The 22,955-nt window shown below is 34.3% G+C and overlaps 1 protein-coding gene across 1 annotated transcript; it reads right to left on the bottom strand.

Moving 5' to 3' along the window:
* Positions 1–4,495: 4,495 nt before the first annotated feature.
* On the bottom strand, positions 4,496–22,939 carry LOC144373031 (axin interactor, dorsalization-associated protein-like). The gene is made up of 5 exons (XM_078036157.1): positions 22,851–22,939; positions 22,486–22,592; positions 7,189–7,311; positions 5,440–5,562; positions 4,496–4,632 (listed from the first exon to the last, which is right to left on the bottom strand). Exons 1-5 carry the CDS (start codon positions 22,937–22,939, stop codon positions 4,511–4,513), a joined length of 564 nt encoding a protein of 187 aa, XP_077892283.1. The 3' UTR covers positions 4,496–4,510.
* Between the last annotated feature and the right edge of the window lie 16 nt (positions 22,940–22,955).

Genomic DNA, 22,955 nt, shown 5'->3' with positions numbered 1-22,955 from the left:
CCCAAGTGTCTGTTGATTCATTGGATCGTCATGAGATTTTGTGCCATTGAGGAAGCATGTAAACGCACTCTCAGAACTGAAGATAGTGACTTGGCAGCATATTCCCTGTTGCTCACTGTTAAGGAGGCTGGACCTTGGTCAACTGTGGACTTCTACAGAGGATTTCTTTTACTTGTGAGAAGTCTTGTGGCTCTATTTTTGTAGCACATTCATGTACTTTTTTCTAACCACTGTCCATGTGAGAATGCTTTTCTGAGAATGAGTTTACATTAGTAGCAAGAGCTACTGCTTTTGCCATTATTGCATTGTAACAGTAAAATATAAGGTGGTATGTTGTGTCTATAAAAAATAAGGAAATTTCTTTTTAAAAATGTACACAACACACTCTTCTCTTTCCCATACCTTCCCACTGATTTTCAAGGAATATGATAAAAAAATTAGAAAAGTATAATCCTCTAAGAATGAATGAAACTCTAAGGCTTATAATGTCTTTACTCAGCAACTACGGGCTGAATTAAATTCTTTTTTTTTGATAGATACTCAAACATATTTTATTTAAAAAACAATTAAAGCAAGTCCTGGATCTGTAACTACTGTCTTTAAAACAATGTTTCTAAGAACTAGCTCTCCAGAACTGTAATTTTAATTACAGCAATTTTAACAGTACATTTTAAGAGGTTTAAGATTTAAATAAAATTATAAAAGCCTGATACTTTTGTTTACTGCTAGACCATATTCTTCCATTCTTTTAAATTCTAGAAAGTAATAGGATTGTTGAAACCTAGAACATAACATATCATTGTTTTTTTATGTCCCCTAAGTATTCTCAAAATAGGGGCAAAAGCTTCAGTGTGAAACAAAATCTCTGTGAAACAAAATCTCTAAACTACTGAAGATAACTCAGAATAAAAATGAATTCTTCCTAAAGGACTCAAATTCTATCTACATAACCTCCATTTAATATTAGAAGCAGCAGCTGTGTGTAAGAGGAAAACCATATAATAGCTTATGCCATTTTTAACCATGTAAAATAAAATTTAAGTCACAAACACATTTTGAATGTATCTTTCAACCTCTACAGGACACAAGGCAATGCTGAAGTTACTTAACTTCTAATTTTAAAATAGCATTTAAATAAAGGTGATGTCAGCTAGGAAGATAGATTTTCAAGAAAAGGCAGATTTATTATTTTATTCAAAGCAACAGTAGTTTTCCCTCTAAAGCCTTTTTTGTATTTATTCTATTAGTAAGTTATAATGCATTCTACGTAGTTTATCTGAGCAGTTCTGAACCCACCCATAGTTGCCTCTCCTTACATCCATCTGATTGATTGTACCACTTCTGTAGCAAAGCCCAAGGTAGCTGCCCATATACAGGTTGTGTAGAGAATACTGTCCCTTGATTCAAGTATACTTTTGTATCTCAAAAGTTTTAGAAGTCCTCTCCAGCAAGTTGTGTTTGAATTTAGTTACTAAAATCATTTCATTTGTGAAGCAGTAGTGTTTCAACCTGAAAGTATTATTGCTATAGTTGTAATTATTGTCCAGTAACTCATCTCCTCCCACACTAGAAAGTAAATTTAAACAACTAATTTGTGAGATACAGATTGCTTTGTGTTAACTGCTTCAAGATAAAATCACCTTTTTTGGGGGGGGGGAGGTTTGGTCATTCAGGTCTGAATTAAAGGTAAGCTGATGACAATGTTCAATTTAAGTTTGTTTAATGCTGATGAAAGACATTCATACAAAGCATCCTCTTTTTTTTTTCATATAACCCCATTCTTTGGTGGAAGCTGGGGTTGTGGCTCAGTGGTAGAGTACTTGCCTAGCACAGGCAAGGCCCTGGGTTTAATCCTCAGCACCACATAAATAAATAGAGGTTAAAAAAAGCATTCTTATGTGAAGGATACTAAATGTTTCTTCATATAAATTATCACTTTGAGGGGCTGGGGTTGCATGTGAGGCACTGGGTTTGATCCTCAGCACCACATATAAATATAAAGGTACTGTGTCCATCTACAACCAAAAAAAAAAAAAGGTTTGTTTTTTTTTTAAATTATCACTTTGATATACATGTTTTATAGTATGAGAGAACAGAAAGAACAATGTATCCGTTTTGCTACATTTTAATAGCAGATTTTAAGGGAGCAACATCAAACATCAGTAACATCAAACAAAAAGGTACTGAGTACTCCACAGGGTACAGACTGCTGCCAAGCACCTTGGAAAGTTTACATGACATGGAGAAGATGAGGCCCTTCTCTTGAGAAGTTTACAGTCTGGAAATTTTGACTACTCAGAGTTTCAGTTGAGTGAACATTTTATTAAGGCAAATTCTTCATTTCCTAGAACTACTGTAGACTGAACTATTTTTGCACTTGTGAAATTAACCCAATCCAGATTAAAGAAAAGATTAAATTTGGTTGATAATTCTTTCAGGCTCATATAGTTTTATGAGTCTAGTAAACAAAACTGACCTAACAGACAACTGAAAAATTAAAGAATAGATCTCTTGAAGTGCAAGGGCTAAAACAACTGTTATTTGTTTTAAAAAGCAAACGGATGGTATGATTAGGGTTTACACTAGTTTAAAAATAGGCCAAGTATTGCATTCCCTTCATGCATTGTTCATTTAAAATAGTGAATATTAAAATACGTGGGTTCTACATGTAACCCACAAAAAAGCTCCTCACAAATCTTTATGTTCTGTGTATCAAATATGCACCTTGTGTACTATGAAAGTTTTATTTATGTCTCATCAAGTTAAAAGTAATGTAAATAGTGAAATTATAATAGGCTAATGACCTGCATATTTTTATATGAATGTCAATATATCTAAATAGGAAATAAATGGCAGTCATATCTACCTATATTAAAAAAAATAAAATATCTTTCCAGATTTTTCATACTTGCCAAAGTCTGGCTTGGCACAAATCAGGAACCACTTGTCAAAAAGAAACTAACTTTATTTTTACAACTACAAACGCCAAACAAAACAGCTCCTCAGGGAAAAAACCCTCAGAGCCCAACTGCCACCACCGGCTTCCACAAGCCTCTCACCCCCACACCAGCCTCTCAGCCTCCCACAATCCTCCTGCTCTTGAGGCCGATTGGCTGGGTTGCGTGGGAAGAGCCAAAGAAGTCACCCAATGAGCAGCTCCCTGGAGGAGCCAATCAGCTAGATGTTGCTGGGGCCGCTGTGAGCCAATCATCAGCTGGCAGTCTGAAGGGCAGGGAAACAGCCCAATGAACGTCACCGCAGAGGAGCCAATCAGCTAGATGTTGCTGGGGCCACTGTGAGCCAATCATCAGCTGGCAGTCTGAAGCTTGCTGGCAGCTGGAAGTTTGCTGGGGCCCCTTTGGCTGTGGCTCTCAACACATACTCATCACTTTATAAAGACAAGGTATGCAGGTTTTAAGGTTTCACAATCAGTTGTCAGAAAAACAGCAGTTGTTCCTAAAGTATCTCATTAGCATCTGACTCAATTTTTTAGATGACATGATTTAGAAGACGTAAACCCACCCCAAAATTTGTAATTATTCTGAGAGAGATGGTTTTAATGTTAACCCTAGAATCATTAATGTTAACCCTAGAAACAATAGCAATGTGATGTAGAACAACTAATCAACATGACTAAAAATGTGCTCACTTTCAGAAAAACAATCTGGTCATCTGGAAAAAAAAAATCACAGCTACAATCTGGGGAACACTCCCATATAGGATATTGATCTAATCAAGGCACACTATTTCTAAGTAGAACTATCAGATGAGGGTGAATTTAGGCCAGCTCTAAGGAACAGCCTATAAGACAGACCATAACTAATCCAATTTCCTTTCAAAGCAATCTGGTACTATCCTACCCACTTCAATTCAAAAGTTTGAAGTTAATTCAAATCAAAAGACCATATTGGAGCAAAAGTGAGCAAATGTGTAAATCCTAGCACATTCTTATTGCTGTATTAAGTTTGAAGATGAGCATACCTACCACAGCAGTATTGTTCCAGGAAGCAGGGTAGGAACAGTGGTAAATTAGGAAATAGACTATTAATTGCACAATTAATAGGAAAGTAAAAACAAGTTTCAAAATCTACAATAAACCTGTATCCAAAGGAGTCATAACAATGAGGTGCTGGACTTTAGTTCTGTGGTACAGCTTTGCAATGGACTCACTGGCCTATAGGTACAGCTCACTTCCTGCCTCCTGAAGGATGAATATGCTACACAGAGCTTTGATGGTTTCTACTGAGTGGTAAAATTCACAGAAATTAGACATTACTCATGTCAGAATCATTCCTTGTGCAAAGTTTGATGTAGATGAAGATAAAGTGGTTTCTTGGTCAATAACTGCAATTTCTTTTAAAGTCAGTGGGTTTCTTGTATCTGTAACCACAATAGATTTAAAATACTTTGATGATTGATCTACTCCAATGTTACATTCTCGATAAGAGGGACTAAGAAGAAACATGAACTAGTAACCATTAGAACAGTATGAATCCTATATGTATATCACTTACAGTTCTATTACAGTTGGCCCAGGTTTAATCTCATCCATCTCCATGAAAGCAAAACATTTGGTGCTGGTAAACCTTTTTGTAAGCTTGTAGTGTTTGAATTCAAAGAAGATAGCTGCACCTAAGGAATTAAAACAAACAACATAAGCCAGAGACCACACATTTCTTATGTGTCACCAGAAGCCTATGATTTTACAAAGTAATGTGTCAAACAGTCTGATGACACAACTGTTGATAACTCACTGTGGCTGTCACTCCAAGCTCTGGTACTAGCATGTCTGAGTGACATTTCTCCATATCATTTAATTCTACAAAGTACAACAAAATTGTATAGCAAGAATGTAAGTTATGTACACAGGTAGAATCATAAACTACCAAAGAATATAAAATATTAAATACCACAAAAAAACAGAAGTTACTTAAGTATCAGCAGTACCTATAAAAATTGTTTCAATAAGCACCTATATTAGATAGAATAGAAATTTAAGAGTTCCTTTAAAAAAAATTCTACCTTATATCATTTCTCTCCCTCCTGAAACAACCACGCCCAGATTGTCCTTTCCATATTCTTACAAACTAACTGCCAGTTATACTATCTTTTTACCCAATGCATCTTATTGAAAGAAAAAAAATAATTTAACTGTTAGAAAGTAATCATTAGGTTCCTAAAAGGACTTAAGGTAATTATTAGAGAACCTGCTTCCTTAACTCTGTATTATGAGAAAAACTTCCCTATCAAATAATATTTTACCACATTATTACACAACTAGATAATGCAACTGCTAATTCTCATATTTTAAAAAAATTGATTTGACTTTAAGTCAATATTCATAACTATGTGACATAAGATCTTGTGTTAAGTACACTATGAACACAAACCCAGATAAGTACTGTGTCCTTAAGAAGTCAGTAACTGATAATTACAAACCTTTGGTTAATTTTTCAATATGCTTCTGGAGCTCAATGTCCACATTAAAATGAACATATGTATCTTCTTTTCTTGAAGCCACAGGAGTATCTTGCACAGGAGTTAAATCTATGCCATTCAGATCTGGAGAAAAGTTTCTGCTTATGAGCATTCACATATACAGACGGAAAATATAGAAACTGCAAAGGTTACAGTTCCTAAAGAGGCATGGAAAGAGCTGAGAGGAGATTCTCAGGTTAAGAGATTCCTATTTGGTGTGAGCAAGTATGTGACAGTTGTTGAAGTTCATGGGGTATGTGGAGAGAAATGAATATAGACTGGATAGGAGACCTCATGAAGGGGACAAGGAAGCCTTTACATGGCCAAGTGGACAAAACTTGATCTTCATAGTGAAGTGGTAAAAAGAACAAACATGTTTTTCTTAGGGAATAGCCCACTATATTTTTCTATGCAAAAAAAAATCTGGAGTATTTAATTTGCCACAATGGAGCTCTGCCACCAATTTCTAACTTTGATCAAGTATGACTTATTTAGAAAAGCCTTTAAACCTAACCTTATCATAATTTCCCTGTTAAGAACCAAAAATGGATGAGAACAGCCAACAAAAACCCTTTTGTTAATGAATAATTTTTCATATATATTATCTAAATTCTGGTTATACTGTTTACAACATACCCTGAATTTACAACAACCAGATGGTACGTTATATATAGTTTTAATTTTCTGGTTTTTAAAATCTCAGTTTAGTCAAATGCAACATGGACTCATTTAATAACTCCTCAGTGTTTATGTGTTATTCATTTATGTGTCTCAAAAAGCTCAAAAACAATTTAGTACATTTAATAATTAAAAAATATTTACATAAAAATATTTCAGTTTAACATATGCAAAGGTAATTTAACATTTACAACATCATTAAATATTTTTGTGTTTTAAGTATACTTTCTGAATGAGTATGCAGTTTTACAAATGGCCTATCAAACAATGTAAATATTTTCCAGTATACTATATATTTGATAACTGGTAACATCGGAATTTAAAAGTGTACCAGTATTAGTGCTGTGGATTCTGTTCTTTAAATAAATGTTTTTCTTTGTGGTCAATTGATAAAAGTTCCTCCATTTAATTTCAGCACCAATCTGTTCCTTTGGTGCAAAACTATAGATTAAAATAAGCCGTTTGTACTAACTATAGTTATTTCTGTAAAATGGTATAATTTATTCCTTAATCACATCATCATCCCACGGGATTGCTTTCAGGGCATGGATGTTATGGACGCACCCTACTTCCCTGTCCCCTGATTTTCATCTGCCTCTGTAGGACTCACCTAAGTAGATACCTCAGTAGCACAGGAAGAAGAAGGGGTTGAAGCAGGAGAGATGGGAAAACAGGACATTGGGCTTTGTGGAGAGAAATGAATATAGACTGGGTAGGAGAAGGTGAGGGGTGCTATTGTTAATCTACATCCTGAAGGCTGTAGCTGCTTTTAAGGACAATGTGTATGTTTAGTCTGCACGTTAGATGGAATCTGAAGAGCAAAAATCTATACAAACTCAAAAGCAAAAGTGAGTGTATAAGTAGGAAATATTTTTTGTAAGTCTTTCGAACTATGTTCTGTTATGATCTCTTCTAGGATTTTGCCTCATTATAGAATGCATTAAAGTAAGTTGTCACATATACAAGATCATCCCCTGTCAAAAACTTTGTCCCATATGAGAAAAAACATAATGCAATTTGCCAGTTATTTACCCTTTACACTAACTGTAATATAGGGATCGATGCACTGTCCAGCGTCTTTCAGACCAATTTTCTCAATCCTGATAGTGAGTAATGTCATTCCCGGTTCTGATGGCAACCTTGGTAATAAAGTACCTGGCAACAGAGAAACCTCAATAAAAGTTAGCTCCACCAATAATGCAGAGTAAATACTTTCACAAACAGAAGATATAGCCTACCTCTTAGGAACTAGCTAGGCATTATGTATTTTTATTTCCAAAATTCATGAACATCTGATGTTATACATTTTTAGAAAAATATTTAAATTTACACATAATATATCTGCATTTCCCAACCATACAATCACCTTTAAGCAGAAATAATAATTTCTATAATAATAGTATATAGTATGTATAATAAAAGTATGTTAAAAACATCACTTGAGGAAGCCCAATGATACCTAATAGTATAATATGCTCACATAATATTTATATTCAATATGTACTTCTATATTATATTCAGCATCTTAATATGAAGTGGTAGAACAAAGACAAGAAAAGCTTTTAAAATACTTGTTATACTGTTCTAAAGTCTGAGACATTTAATATCACAGTTGATCAATACATTCTTCTCTTTAGTTACTCCTAATAAAGAAAATAATTTACAATTTGATATTTATGTTTTAATTTAACTATATAGTCTAACTTCTATTCTTCATTCTATTTTGTATGATTTATTCCCTCAGAAATTAGTACTATACAGACTGACATATAAAATGGCCATTTGTATAACTGAACATTTTTTCCAAAACCAACTAAAATTTTTAAAACTAAAACCCACCCAGAACAACATGACAACATTCACCCACCAAGAACATATGAAGGAAGAAATCAACTGTTCAGTATGTTCCCTTTTTTGAAACTACCAATAGAGAACAGATGCAAATAAGCTGATTTTAATCAAGTATGTATACAGAACCTCAAAATACACTTAACAAAAGATTTTGGTTGATGTTTTTCAAGTTTCTATTCAACAATGTGTTATGCTACTTTTAATGATGAGTTATTTGAAATACATGAAGTAATCAACACACTACATTTGAAAATACACATTTGATTGATGGCAAATGTGGCTTGAGGAAATTTTGGGAGATGATGGGAATGTTCTGAACTTGTATAGTGATGGCAGATGCAAAACTCTATAGAGGTGTCAAAAATCGATGAATTTTATACTTACAGAAGGGAAATGTTATGAAATGCAAATTGTACCTCAACAGTGCTGTTAAAAATGTATTACTTTCTAATTTAAACAAATATGAAGACAATACAGACAAATGCAATAATAGGAAGGCCTGGAGGCTGCATTCCACTGTTGCATTAACAAACCTAAATGGGCTCAGGCTGATATCATTAAATATATACATAATACCTTTTATGCATCTTCTTTGATTGACAAATGAGGGTACTTTTAGAAGAGGGGCTTGTACCTGGACATCTGGGATGAACTTCAGAAAGTTAAGAAACACTTCTGAAATTTTATGAAAAATGTGAATATGTATACATTTATATTTATATATATACATACATATTCATATGTATGTATATCATATATGAATTTTTCTGCAGAAAAGTTCATTCTATTATGTAGTACATGGCTGTATAAATATGCTACAGTTTATGTACACATTCTTGTGTTGATAGACATTTGAATTACTTCAAGTGTTTGGATATAGTTAACAGGCTATTATAAATACTCTTCTAACATCTTCTAGTGCCCATAAGCACCCATTTCTGAAACAGGGGAATCACTAAGTCACCTGGCATGTTACCTCCATACCTACTATGTAATGACAATCCATTTCCCAAGGTGGTTGTGCCAACTTTTATTCCTAGCCCAAGTGCAGTAGTGTTCCCATTGCTCCACATCCTCACTAGGTACTGTTTTCTCAGATTCTTCATGTTAGCCAATTTTGGTATAAAGAGATCAATCATTTTAATTTGCATTCCTCTGAAGATTAATAAGGTTGAGCACCTTTTAGAATAAATCAAATGTATGATTTCCTCTTTTCTGAAGTGTGTTCAATTATTTTGCTCGATTTTCTATTGAGATGTCTATCTTATTGAGCTGTAGGAGGTCTCTATTATTTTGCTGGACAAATGTTTTACAAATAGCTTCTTAGTAGTTTTCCTTTATAAAGACTTTTTGTTGAAGTAGAGCATATACATTTTAAAATGCACAAATTGTTAGTACAGTTTGCTGAACTTCCACAAAGTGAATACACCTGTATAACTAGTATCAGATCTAGGAAAGATATGATCAGCCTCCTGGGAGTGTCCTTCCCCCCACCCTATCCAATTCACTCTTCCAAAAGATAGCAACCATTGCTAACTTCTAACACCAAGTGTTAGTTTTGAATGTTAAGAATGACTTTTCTCTGCCATGGTGTCTTCTGATTATGATAAATACTTACTGCTAGTAATATTCAAATTTCTTAATATCTTCCTTTACAATCAGTGCTTTTTATGTCATATTTAAGAAAACTTACCCCACTCCAAAATCATAAAGGTATTATCTTGAAAGCATAGTTTTGCCATTCACACTTAATTCTATATGTCACATAGAATTATTGACTACGGTGTATAGTAGGAGCTTTAATTTTATTCAATTTCACATAAATACTCAATTGTCTCAGCACTACTCATTAAAAAGACTGACATTTTCCACCACTGATCTGCAGTCCCACCTCAATCATAAATCATGTGGCAATCACTTTCTGAGTTTTCTATTCTGTCTTACCGGACTGTTTATCCTCTTACCACTAATACAGTATCTTAATTCTACAGCTGTATAAAAGGTCCAGGAACTGCAATAAAAATTCAGATGAGTTTCAGAAAGAGTCTATCTTTATAAACTGCTTCTTCTAATTTATGAACTAGTATATATCTTTACATTTTAAAAATCATAACAATTATTTAATAGAATTTTATTTGACCTAAAAGCCTTCAGAAATAAAGACCTACAGATCCAGGGAAAACTCCTGTTTTTTTGTTTATGTTCCATGAAGAATGTATGGCCATGTAGAAATGACTGGAAAAGGGGGTAATGGTAAAAGGCTGCCAGGGTCCCAGCAAGCCCTGTCTGGTCAGATTCTTCTTGGCCTCTCTGTATAGCTTTCTTTCCTTCTGGACCTAAGGCAGGTCCTGTCTGGAATGAGGGTTTGTAAGGGAGGGGTAAGGGAGGGTAGGGGGACAGTAAGGGAATAGCAGGGAGGGAATGAAAGAGAAAGAAAAAGAGAGAGAGAGCGCTTTCTAGGTTTTATGACTGGCTTTGGGAGAGAAGGGTGAATGGACAGGAGGGCAGGAGGAGAGCAGAGGCTTTGCTGCTGAGGTTGCTTTTGGGATTCCAATCTCCTTTAGTTAGAAGTTCTCAGCAGGCCAAAACCTCACCCTTTGGGCTATCATATTCTGATCTGACCCTGCCCACCTTCCCCCTCTCTCTCTCCCTCCTCCTCCCTTTCTCCTTTTAAGAAGGGAATGTGTAGATCTTTCCATCTTCTAAGATCTTCTTTGATTTCTCTCTTTAGGGTTCTGTAGTTTTCATTGTATAGATCTTTGACTTCTTTCATTGATTCTCAAGTATCATTTTTTTGAGGTTATTGTGAATGGAGTAGTTTCCTCATTTCCTTCTCAGAGGCTTTGTCACTGATATACAGAAATGCCTTTGATTTATGGGTATTGATTTATATCCTGCTCCTTTGCTGAATTTATTTACTATTTCTGGAAAGATCGACCTTGCTCTTGGATAGGCAGAATTAATATTATCAAAATGACCATACTACCAAAAGTGCTATATAGATTTAATGCAATTCCAATCAAAATCTCAATGGCATTCCTCATAGAAATAGAAAAAGCAATCATGAAATTCATCTGGAAAAATAAGAGACCAAGAATAGCTAAAGAAATCCTTAGCAGGAAGAGTGAAGCAGGGAGTATTGCTATATGAGACCTTAAACTATACTACACAGAAATAGTAACAAAAACAGCATGGTTTCAGCACTAAAACAGACTGGTAGGCCAATGGTACAGAATAGAGGACACAGAGACTAACCCACAAAATTACAATCATCTTATTTTAGACAAAGGTGCCAAAAACATGCACTGGAGAAAAGATAGCATTTTCAACAAATGGTGCTGGGAAAACTGGAAATCCATATGCAACAAAATGAAATTAAACTCATAACTCTCACCATACACAAAACTTAACTCAAAATGGATCAAGGACCTAGGAATTAAGCCAGAGACTCTTCGTCTAATAGAAGAAAAAAGTAGGCCCTAAACTTCATCATGTGGGTTAGACCACAACTTCCTTAATAAGACCCCTATGGCACAAGAATTAAAACCAGGAATCAATAAATGGGATGGATTCAAACTAAAAGAGTTTTTTTGTCAGCAAAAGAAAACAATCCGTGAGGTGAACAGAGAGCCTACATCCTGGGAGAAAATTTTTACCCCTCACACATCAGATAGAGCACTAATCTCTAGGGTATATAAAGAACTCAAAAGCTAAGCACTGAAAAAACAAGTAACCCAATCAAAAAATGGGCCAAGGACTTGAACAAACACTTCTCAGAAGAGGATATACAATCAATCAACAAATATATGAAAAAATTTTCAACATCTCTAGCAATCAGAGAAATGCAAATCAAAACTAAGATACAACTCCAGTCAGAATGGCAGCTATTATGAAGACAAACAACAATAAGTTTTGGAGAGGATGTGGGGAAAAAGGCACACTCATACATTGCTGGTGGGACTGCAAATTGGTGCAGCCAATCTGGAAAGCAGTATGGAGATTCTTTGAAAATCTGGGAATGGAACCACCATTTGACCAAGCTATTCCTCTCCTTGGACTATACCCAAAGGACTTAAAAACAACATACTACAGGGACATAGCCACATCAATGTTTATAGCAGCACAATTCACAATAGCTAAACTGTGGAGCCAACCTACATGCCCTTAAGTGGATGAATGGATTTTAAAAAATGTGGCATATATACACTATGAACGTTTTTAAAAGAGAATAAAATCATGGCATTTGCAGGTAAATGGATGGCATTGGAGAAGATAATGCTAAGTGAAGTTAGTCAATCCCCCCAAAACAAATGCCAAATGTTTTCTCTGATATAAGGAGGCTGACTCATAATAGGGTAGGGAGGAGGAGCATGGGATGAATAGATGGATTCTAGATAGGGAAGAGGGGAGTGAGGGAAAGGAAGGAGGCAGGGGATTAGCCTCCTAATAAATGTGATGGACATCATTATCCAAAGAACATGTCTGAAGACACAAATTGGGTGTCAACCTACTTTATATAGAGAGATACGAAAAATTGTGGTATATATGTGTAATAAGAATTGTAATGCAAAAAAAAACAAGTACATGAATAACGTGAATTGGCGTGAACATACTTCATACAAAGATAAAAAAATTGTGCTCTATATGTGTAATAAGAATTGTCCATTGTCGTGTATTAAAAAAAATAAAATCAATAAAAGAAAAAGAAGGGAATGGGGAGTGGGTAGGGAAAAACTGTGGAATGAACCCAAACTAACTTTCCAATGCACATATGTGAATACACTATAATGAAACTCATCATTTTGAATATCTATAAGATACTAATTTTAAAAAATGTAAATAAATAGATCAGTAAAGTGGATGAAAGGGAACAGTGGGAGGGAGGATGAGGAGGGTGAAGGGACTGAACTGGAGCAAATTATATTCCATGCATTTATAATTAGTCCAAATAAATCTAATGTCAAGAATAACTATTATGAACAAATGAAAAAAAGAATAATGACTTCACTGTTTTTATAAAATGCATTCTCATAAACAATTCAATTGAGAGAAATGAAAAAAGTAAAAGAGAATGTATAATTCAACATCTCACAAACCATAACAATTATTAAGTCACTCTTCCATCTTTTTCTCTAATTTCAAGATGGCTCCAGTTTCATTTTCTTTTGATATTCTTTTATTTTTTCAACAAAGGTTTATTTTCTACATAAAATTCTTATATTTCTTTTGTTGAATTTATAATAAGGTCCTTGATATTATTTAATACTACTATAAATATTATAATAGTTCATTTTCTAAGCAACTATTACTTGTTTGAGATAGAATTGATTTGTCTGTACAGATTTTATATCCAGGAACTGCATTATCTTATTAATGAGTTATGAATAGGTTTTTGCATATATTCTCTATATATTCATAAATATGCAAATAAAGAACATCCCCCCTTTTATATTTCATTTTCTTGTCCTAGTGCAGTAGCTAGGGCTTCCAAAACAATGCTGATGAAAAGAAGTAATAGATAATCTTGTTTTGTTCAAATTCATCATTAAATGATTTGGGCTGTAAATGTCATGTAGCCATGTTTTATCAAGTTAAGGATGTTTTTCTGTTCTTTGCCAAGAATTGTTTAAAATCAAGGCTGTATTTCAAATTTAACTGAAAACTTTTTCTGCATTGTTGACAACTTTATGAAATCTTTCCCCTTAATCTGCTAATGTGAACTACCTTGATAAATTCTGCTAACAATAATTTGAAAAATCACTCATTAGTTCAGGGAGATTTTCTGAATTATTTTCCACAGCATCCTATGTTTATTCAGTCAATCTTCATTTGGCAGTTACATTATTTCTATTTTTTTATCATTATAAAAAACACCTAAACAGAGAATCTTGTGTATATGCATATGTTTTCCCCTCTTTTTCCTGTATTTTGGGGGTGCATCTTCAGAATAAATTCTCAGGAATGGGATTGCTAAGGAAAAAATATGTACTTATATGTTGTTAGAGAATGCTCAATTCCCCTCCAAAGGAACTGTACCATTTTTCTATTCCCACCAGTGATTAATAAGTATCTATTTCCCCTAAGACTCTCCAACAGTAGCTTTAATTTATGTTTTTATTAAAAATAAAGTTGAGTATCTTTTTATATGTTTAACGGGTATTTTTAAAATGTGTGTGTGTGTGTGTGTGTGTGTGCACGCTCACGCGCTTGCTCATATTGTCTGTTCCTCTCATGTATTCTGCTTTGGTTATTACAATTAAAATTTTTCTTTATACATTAAGAATGTTGGGTTGGGATGTAGCTCAGTGGCAAAGTGTCTGCCTTGCATTTGCAAAATCCTGGAATCGAACCCCAGTTCTAAAAAAGACAAAAAAGAACCCACCCCACCCCACCCCCCAAAACCCCCAAGAATGTTACCTCTTTTATGTATTACCTCTTTACTACCTGTTTTGACATTCAAAAGATGATTGCTTTACAACTTTCAAAAAGTCTTTTTGATGTTAAGATTATTTTTTGCCAAGTTGATATTAAACTTGTTGTTACTTTGGGGTGAGTCAATTTTATAAGCTGTCATTATCTAGATCTTTTAGTTGAAATGGTAGGGCTGATGCTACATTCCTTACCAACAATCTTTTTGCCTGAGACTACACAGTAAGGTTTAATGTAATCATTATGCTTCAGATAATTTAATATGGAGGCAGTGATTTCAAGTCTGAATTTCTTGTTTAATTCAAGGTAGAATGTCAAACATTGTGTTCCATAATGAAGGAAGCTGACTGTAATTAAGATCATAGATTACATAGAAAGGTGCCTATTTAAGGTGTTTCAGAATGCTCTATGATGTGCTCTCTCTACATGGTCAACTCCTACATACTCAGTGAGTCGTAAATCTGGCCAGATTTAATGAACTCCCTCAGCCCTTCTTTTTTGCCAACCTACGACATTGGTGCACATCTCTAATCATAATCATGTGCTTTTGGCTCTGTCTTGCTGACTACACAATAAGCATCCTGAAAGGTGTGGGAACTGTTCCTTTTGTGGTATGCACAAGGAATAAACAGATCTTTGTTGAAGAAATATTTTATTGAATGAATGAATGAATTTCCAGTTCTAGAGGTTATCATGCTCTAGTAAACAAATGGCTAGAGAATCTATATCAATGAGTGAAGAAATAATAAACATAAAAGAAGATCAAATACTAGAATAATACCATACCATCTATAGCTCCCAGGTAGATGGAAAAGGGTGCATGTTTTTGCATCAAAGATAGAACCATGATAGTTGTAAATTGAGCCAATGCATTAAAAGGAAGATTTCTAAGTGAAGAATTAACATATCCAATTACATAGTGTAATATGAGAACAAGTCAACTACATTCATAAAATTCGAAGACTAACAAGGATAAGAAAGAAATCACTACACACAATCCAGTGTAAACTGTGCTATTCCAGCTAGATCATCTGCTCTCATATCTAGAGCAAAGATCAGAAGAAATGTTCTTCCACATGGAACTGCTATGTAAATAAGAAATAGCTAACACTTGTGAGTATTTGTGTTGTGCCACATACTATCCTACTCCTCTCATCTAATCCTCACAACAATAGTTTAGTTCTATTTTTCAGAGGTGAAAAGTGAGGCATAGAAAAACAAATTATCCATAATCACACAGCAGTTTGGCTACAGATTCCATGCTTTTAACCATCATGTCTCATTTTAACATTTTTATTTTAATTGTCCCTAAAGCCTTAAAAGGAACTGCAGGAGAACCTCCCTATCTCAAGCTTCTGCAAAGTTCCTTTTGCCATGTAAACATAACAGTCACAGGTTCCCAGGATTAGAATATAGACATTTTTGTGAGGCCACTATTTGTGCCTCATACTTTTAAATATGGAAAACTCTAAATGGCTACAGCTGTCCAAACCAAGTTTTCAATAACATCTCAGGGATGTTATTGAGCTGTCACTAAGAACTCCCAAATAAGGGATTGATTAAAAAATAGTAACATTTGAACTTTGTACACTGAGCAGTGCACATTCACAGGAATGGACAGAGACTGAGTAGCCCAGATAGCAATATGATAGGTCTTTAACACTCATATAGCAGTGAGCAGCAGGACTGTGTTCATTTGGTTAATTCCATTTTCAGTTTTTACTGCAAGACAAAGGAAGCCATTGGTAGCTGGTGAGCCCCAAGTTGTACTGAACACAGAAAGCACGTCTTTTTCTGACTTATCTGCCCCCAACCACCTCTTATGCACCAACCAGAGCAAGCATGCTCTCACTGGTGTCAAAAAGAGTTGGAAGGAATTACTGAATTCAGTGTGATTTTCTGTGAGAGGAAGATTCTAAGCCTAAACCTAAAGACAACTCTGATAAAATAATGACAACGAATTGGAAGGTTTGGAACCATTTTACCACACTACTGTAATAGGGGATACCAAAAAGTCCATCTTGTTGATGGAAACTGTTTATTAACAGGTGGTACTTGGGTAAAAACTTAAGTTGCTCTATTTCATTGTGCTTCATCTGTGGAAAACAATTTATGAAGGTAGCTATGGATCCCCCAAATGGCTGTTTGTTAAACATAGACAAGTTTGCTTAAGAATGTTTTAAAAACTGTGTAAAAGCATCTGACCTAGCCAAGAATGTTACAGCAACTGCCACTGTGGAGAGGAAAGGGAATTGTGCAAGTAAGGCCTCTGCCTCTGCTGGGCACCCAACAGCACTGACACAGACCGAGCAATGAAACACCACTGTACCTGCAACAGGTACAGAAAAACAATGGGAGAACATCTGAAGCCCCTCACCCCCCCCCCGCCCATAACTTCTTTGTTCCAAGAGGGTGCTGAGAAAAATGAAGGTCTAAGTATCAAGTAGGATGGCCTCACATTCAATAGTCTCTGTGTAGCCATAGAGATCATGGAGAATCAGACAATAAAAGGACCACCAACCCGAGGATGAGTCTGGAGTGACATGGATATGAAGGTCAGTGGGATCCTTAAGGCCCTGTCCTCACATGCAGAAGAGGAAGTCATTCTTTTCTTTCAACTTTTTATTTTTGCTTTTTAAAAATTTCTATTGTTTATATCTCATATCATACCATAAGGACAATTTCTAGTCCAAAATTGGAAATGGCATGACAGTCTTTGTTCCAAAATAGTACATTATTGTCTAGGTAAGAACATTAAAAGAGGAAAATTGCCAAAGATTATATTTTTTTTAAAACACTGATTTGAATTTGCTTTTTACATGATATTGTACAAATGTTTGTCACAGGCATTTACTTCAATAAGAGGTGAGTCAGTCTTCATTTTGCCTTGGTGTTTGGTGAATTAAATGTCATGAATAAGGAGTACAAAATTTGTTGTCCATACTTTTAGGACAGAGATGGACCTGATATCTAAAATGTAAACTAAGCATTATCATATGTGTGTGATTATATATTTATGTCTTCTTTGTTTTAGATTTATCATACTTGCAATTAAATTCAGATGTTTGATACTACCAATTCAAAGTCTGTCACACACATTTTTTAAGTGCACATTTCTTTGTAATTTTAAAATCCAATAAAAAGGATATATAAAAAATAATATTTTCTATTATTTTGGGATAATTTTAACATAATTTAAAATAATGGTATTGTCAAATCATTATTTGGTCATAACATTTTGTAAATGGCACAAAACATGAAATGGGTCTTAAAAATCTAGCAAGAGAAAAATTTTGCAATTTGTACTGCACATCTGCAATTTGTACACACATACAAATTGTGTGAAAATATGAAAACACATGCACAATTTCTTTTGGTTGGTAACTGATTAGTAGTTGAGGAACTGCTCCAACCTTTCAAGATAAAGAGTAAAATCATAAGAAGTTTATTCACTTTGAAATTATATTAAAAGTTTGATAAAAATCTTAGGGGTCATTAGCATTCAAACAATAATATTTCTAGGTCTGTCAAAAATTATACTTTATTAAAGTTGTTTGTATATAGGTTATATGAGTATATTCTTGTTTTTATTTTCTTTATTGACTGGTACTAGAAATATGTATTTTTCTGTGTTCAGAAATATGTGATTTGGATAATGGCTGAATTCTTAAGTGTCACCATCATATCTGGAAAAAAATAATAAATACTCTCACAAAACCTAAGATGAATCAGTGGGTATATGCTTCATACACAGATGCCATTTAGCATGCAAGGAAGAGTTACTACAGGTGTTGGGTTAAAAATTTGAGTGGCCAGAGGACTTTCAAGAAAAAGCAGGCCTGGGGCTGGGGATGTGGCTCAAGCGGTAGCGCGCTCGCCTGGCATGCCTGCGGCCCGAGGTTCGATCCTCAGCACTACATACAAACAAAGATGTTGTGTCCGCCAATAACTGAAAAATAAATATTAAAATTCTCTCTCTCTCCTCTCTCACTCTCTCTTTAAAAAAAAAGAAAGAAAAAGCAGGCCAGATGTTGCTTAGAGCCTTGATGAAGAGCCTACTCAATAGACATTTCCTATGAACCAATTTCTGCAAAGCTCTGGAGAAAACCTTTTGACTTCAAGTGATAAGATTCATGGATTAAAAAACAAAACAAACAAAACAAAACAAACTGAGCCAGACATAGTGCTGCATGCCTGTAATCCCAACAACTTGGCAAGTTAAGGCAAGAGAGGCCAGCGTGGGCAACTTAGCAAAACCCTGTTTCAAAATAAAAAAATAAATCAAAGAGCTGGGGATGTAGCTAGGTGGTAGAGCATCCCTGACTTCAATCCCCAGTACTACAAACAAACATGTAAAACAAATTATAAAAAAGAAATCTTTCAAAACTGCTTGAGAGTAATAGAATATTAACAAGCCTTAAAACTATTGAAAAACAGCTAGGAGAACTACCAGATAACATTGAATGGTATTTTCCTTTCCTTTCAATATAAGTACATGACTGGATGAGGGACTCTGGCTCTGACTGTTTGGCTCAGTCTGAGAATTTGAGACTTTGAGAGAAAGGATGTGCTCGGAGAGCCAGAGTCTATCTGCACACTTTGGTGGTATTTACTGTTTAACCCTAAATATATTCTGAAATTCTGTGAAATAAGGATGCCCTAATATTCATGGAACAGCAATGAATATTTTGTTGCAGTTTTCAACTTCCTATATGCATGGGTAAGAAAAAAACTGCACTTTAGCTGAAAATGAAATACATATTTGCTTAACTCTCAAGTTCAACTCAGAATTGAATATTTATGCAGGAAAGAAACAAGTACAGGTTTGATATTAAAGAAGTAAGATTCACTCTTCATTTTGAGTTTCAAAAAAACATTTTTTGTACATATCTAAGATTATATAAAAGATGAATAACCAATACAAATCTAGAATAATGTTGAGATTGCTAGGCTTATGTTTAGGTCACTCAGAAACGTTTTTTTAAATTTTGTCTAAAATTGTGACATGGCTATTTGTGCATGTGGTACTAGGAAATGAATGTAGGGCTTCACACAGGTGAGGCAAGCACTCTACCACTTAGCTACATCCCTAGTTCTTTCTATTTTGAGACAAAGTCTCTCTAAGTTGCCCCCACTGGCCTCAAACTTGCAATCCTCCTGCCTCAATTTCTCAAGTAGCTAGGATTATAAGCATATAATCCTGGCGAGCTATTTTTTTTTAAATTTGTATTACTTTGGTTTATCATTTAGAAGCTTTAATATTCAACATGATAAATAAATTTTCAGGTAATAAATAATAGGTTATAAATTTTTATCCTCTATTTAAATGAAATCTACTGAGATTACCTTAAGAAAATTAAACTACTATTTGGACTTAAGCCAGTTAGTGTTTAAAGCAGTACAAAAAAGTTACTGTCTTATGAGAATTGAAGGCTTTGAAAATGATAATAATGTCAAAGAAAGGTTCAACAATTTTTTATTCTTTTCAAGAAAGGTTGGATAAAAATCCATTTTTGATTTTAAATGGGAATTAACTACTCTTGATCATACCATATTCATATATTATACTTTATCTCATTAGCTTAAGAGTAGTAGTGTTTACCATGTGTGTTTGTCAAAACTTATAAAGCTGTACATTAAAAAAGATGCCTTTTATATATGTAAGGGACACCTTAATAAATCTTTTTTTAAAAAGATCACAATAAGCTAGATGCTATAGCACAAGCCTGGAATTCAGGTGACTTGGGAGGCTGAGGCAGGAGGATCCCAAGTTTAAGACTAATCTCAGCAACTAAGTGAGGCCCTAAGCAACTAAGTGAAATCCTGTCTCAAAATAAAAAATAAAAAGGGCTGAGGATGTGGCTCACTGGTAAAGTACCCCTGTGTTAAATCCTCAGTACCAAAAAAAAAAAAGTACAACAAACTTACAATTATATAAATTACATAAAATAAAGGTAATAAAAATGTTATAATTCTTAGAAGCACCCTGCCATGATAATGTAGACACAACAGCCTTATCACAAATAAAATCTTGGATGTCCACAGTATAACAATTTTTTTCCCATTCTACAATTAAGTTAAAGGTAAAATTGTCCTTCAATGACATTTTCAATTTTATAATGACACAGGCCCTGGAAAATATGATCAAAAATCAAATATAGCCAATTGAACTATATGTACTCTTTCTTACTTTGAGGAAAATAATTCATGGAATAGAAAGGTTTAGTGAGCTTTCTGTATCTCTGAAATAAAATACCAAAATGCTATATCAGAATAAAAAAATCTAATTACTTTGGGCTTAATCTTTCATAGCAAATAGACTTAATTTACAGAGTTTCTTTTCAACTCAGCAACCTGAACCCCATAAAGACCTGTCCATTTCATGACTTACATCATCTGCTTTAAGGATCTTGTTTGCTACAGAAGTATAACTAGTGAACAAATAACCAAACCCAGAAATTTATAGAACTGGAATCTATTTCAATTACAGCATGTGGTTTGAAAAGGAAATAAAAAATGCAGAAAAATTTTAGCAAATTTATTTACCTCATCATCTCAGCAATCTTGAATTTCCTACAAATATAACAAGTAAAATATAGCTCTTTATTCATAAAGACAAGCAGATTGGAAATAATTACCTTGTACCAAAGAAACAATAACAATAACATTTTATAGTGATTGTAATTTTTCTAAAAATCCTATGGTGTAGGACTGTTAGCATCATTTATAGGTGATAATGAAAATACAGTAGCCACCACTACCCCAGCAAATGAAAAGTATAATGCCAAATGATTTGTATGTGGTGCCTAATTTTCATTGTGACCCTATGAATTAGACATTGTCAACATCTCCTTTTATAAAGAATTAAGTACAGTCACTTAACTACTGATTGGCAGATGTTAGACTCAAAAGCGCAGGTATCTTATTGGTCTAAGCCTATACTGTTTATATTTCAAACGTCTTCTACCAAAGAGTATTTAAATTACTGGAATATGACTTTAATTATGAAGTTTTCTGGATGATATGTATATTATATTTAATTATACCATAAAGCATAGAGTCTTTTAAAAAAATGCATCACAATAGTACAGTGCTATTTCTACACTTCCAAAAATGAACTAATTCATCAGAAGTAAAAACTGTGCACTTTATAAGAACAGAAGAAAGTATAGAAGTAGAAGAGGCAAATAATTTAATCAGGGTGCTTGACTAGGGTATTTTACAACCTTGTCAAGATCTTCCAAAAATAAAAAGGACTTGCTATGTATTCTTTATTTCCCTGTTAAGGGCAACTGTTTAGTATCTATTCCTCCAGGTCCAGGTTTCACAATCATATATGATTATTTAAAGAACAGCTAGATATATAAAGAAAAGAATTAACATAGCAAACAGTTACTCTAGAAAGCCTACTTACAATGTTGGTCTATGGCTAGCATCTGGGAACCTGGATTTCAGCAGGATTCCCATCATGCCCTGTTAAGAAGATCACTGTGCCTAAACCGTCCATGCAAACAATATGGTTTGTGCTGAACACTTGCTTTCTTCCTGGAGTCTGTAGTTTTGGTTCACGCTAACCCCAATAAGTGTCTTGTGCACTGAATCTCTACAGTGCTTCCCCAATAGACAATATTTTTTCATTTCACAGGTGTGAAAGAATGTTGAGAGAATCAAATACATATTTGACTCTGCTGGGAGAGGACTCTTAGAAGTTTGGTTTCCTCTGGAATTTGCCTGTGTGCCTTTACCCTTTGCTGATTTTGTTCTTGTGTTTTCTTGTTGTAATGACTCAGAATACAACTGTGAGTACAGCTATATGCTGAATCCTGTGGGTATTCCTAGCCAATCACTAAACATGGGATGTTTTGAGGATCCCTGACACAAATAGTAAGATACTTTCACAATAAACCGATAGCTACTGCTAACAGAATGGCCATGATAATTTGCTTAAGATTGGCAAACCTGGAGATGTTTTACCCGCCACTAACAAGTACAAAAGTAAGTTCCAAACACCTGACCTTGAATTATATAATGTACATTTTTTGTACCCACCAGGCACTCTAGCAGGAAAAGAATTAGGAGACCCTGCTCCAGCACCACCTTCTTCTTCATCTTCTTCAAATTCCAAATGCTCTTCCTCACCAGGGGCTAAAATTCTCCTATATAAAAAAGGACAGAAAAATTAGTGAGCTACTCCACTTAATACACCAGCTAACCCTCATAGCCACTAACTTCCCAGATAAGATGCTGATTATTAGGTTGATGTTGATATAAATGTCAATGTCAATCATCTCATTGCTACCAGTCATATCACCAATACCAAATTTGATAGGGAAAAAAATACAGAAATATTTGAAAAACAGGCATAAAATAGATAATAAAATCAGAAGACAAAATATGGATGCTTATTTATTTACCTTAATGGGCTAGGCTGAACATCAAATGGAAATTCTTTATTATATGTGAGAATATTTTTTAGGACTAGAATAAAGACATAGACAAACATTAGTCTTATATCTTAG

The sequence above is a fragment of the Ictidomys tridecemlineatus genome, unplaced genomic scaffold (assembly GCF_052094955.1).
Source record: "Ictidomys tridecemlineatus isolate mIctTri1 unplaced genomic scaffold, mIctTri1.hap1 Scaffold_214, whole genome shotgun sequence".
Lineage (NCBI taxonomy): Eukaryota > Metazoa > Chordata > Mammalia > Rodentia > Sciuridae > Ictidomys > Ictidomys tridecemlineatus.
The sequence above is the reverse complement of the archived record's forward strand: the minus strand, read 5'-3'. Positions and strand labels throughout refer to the sequence as shown.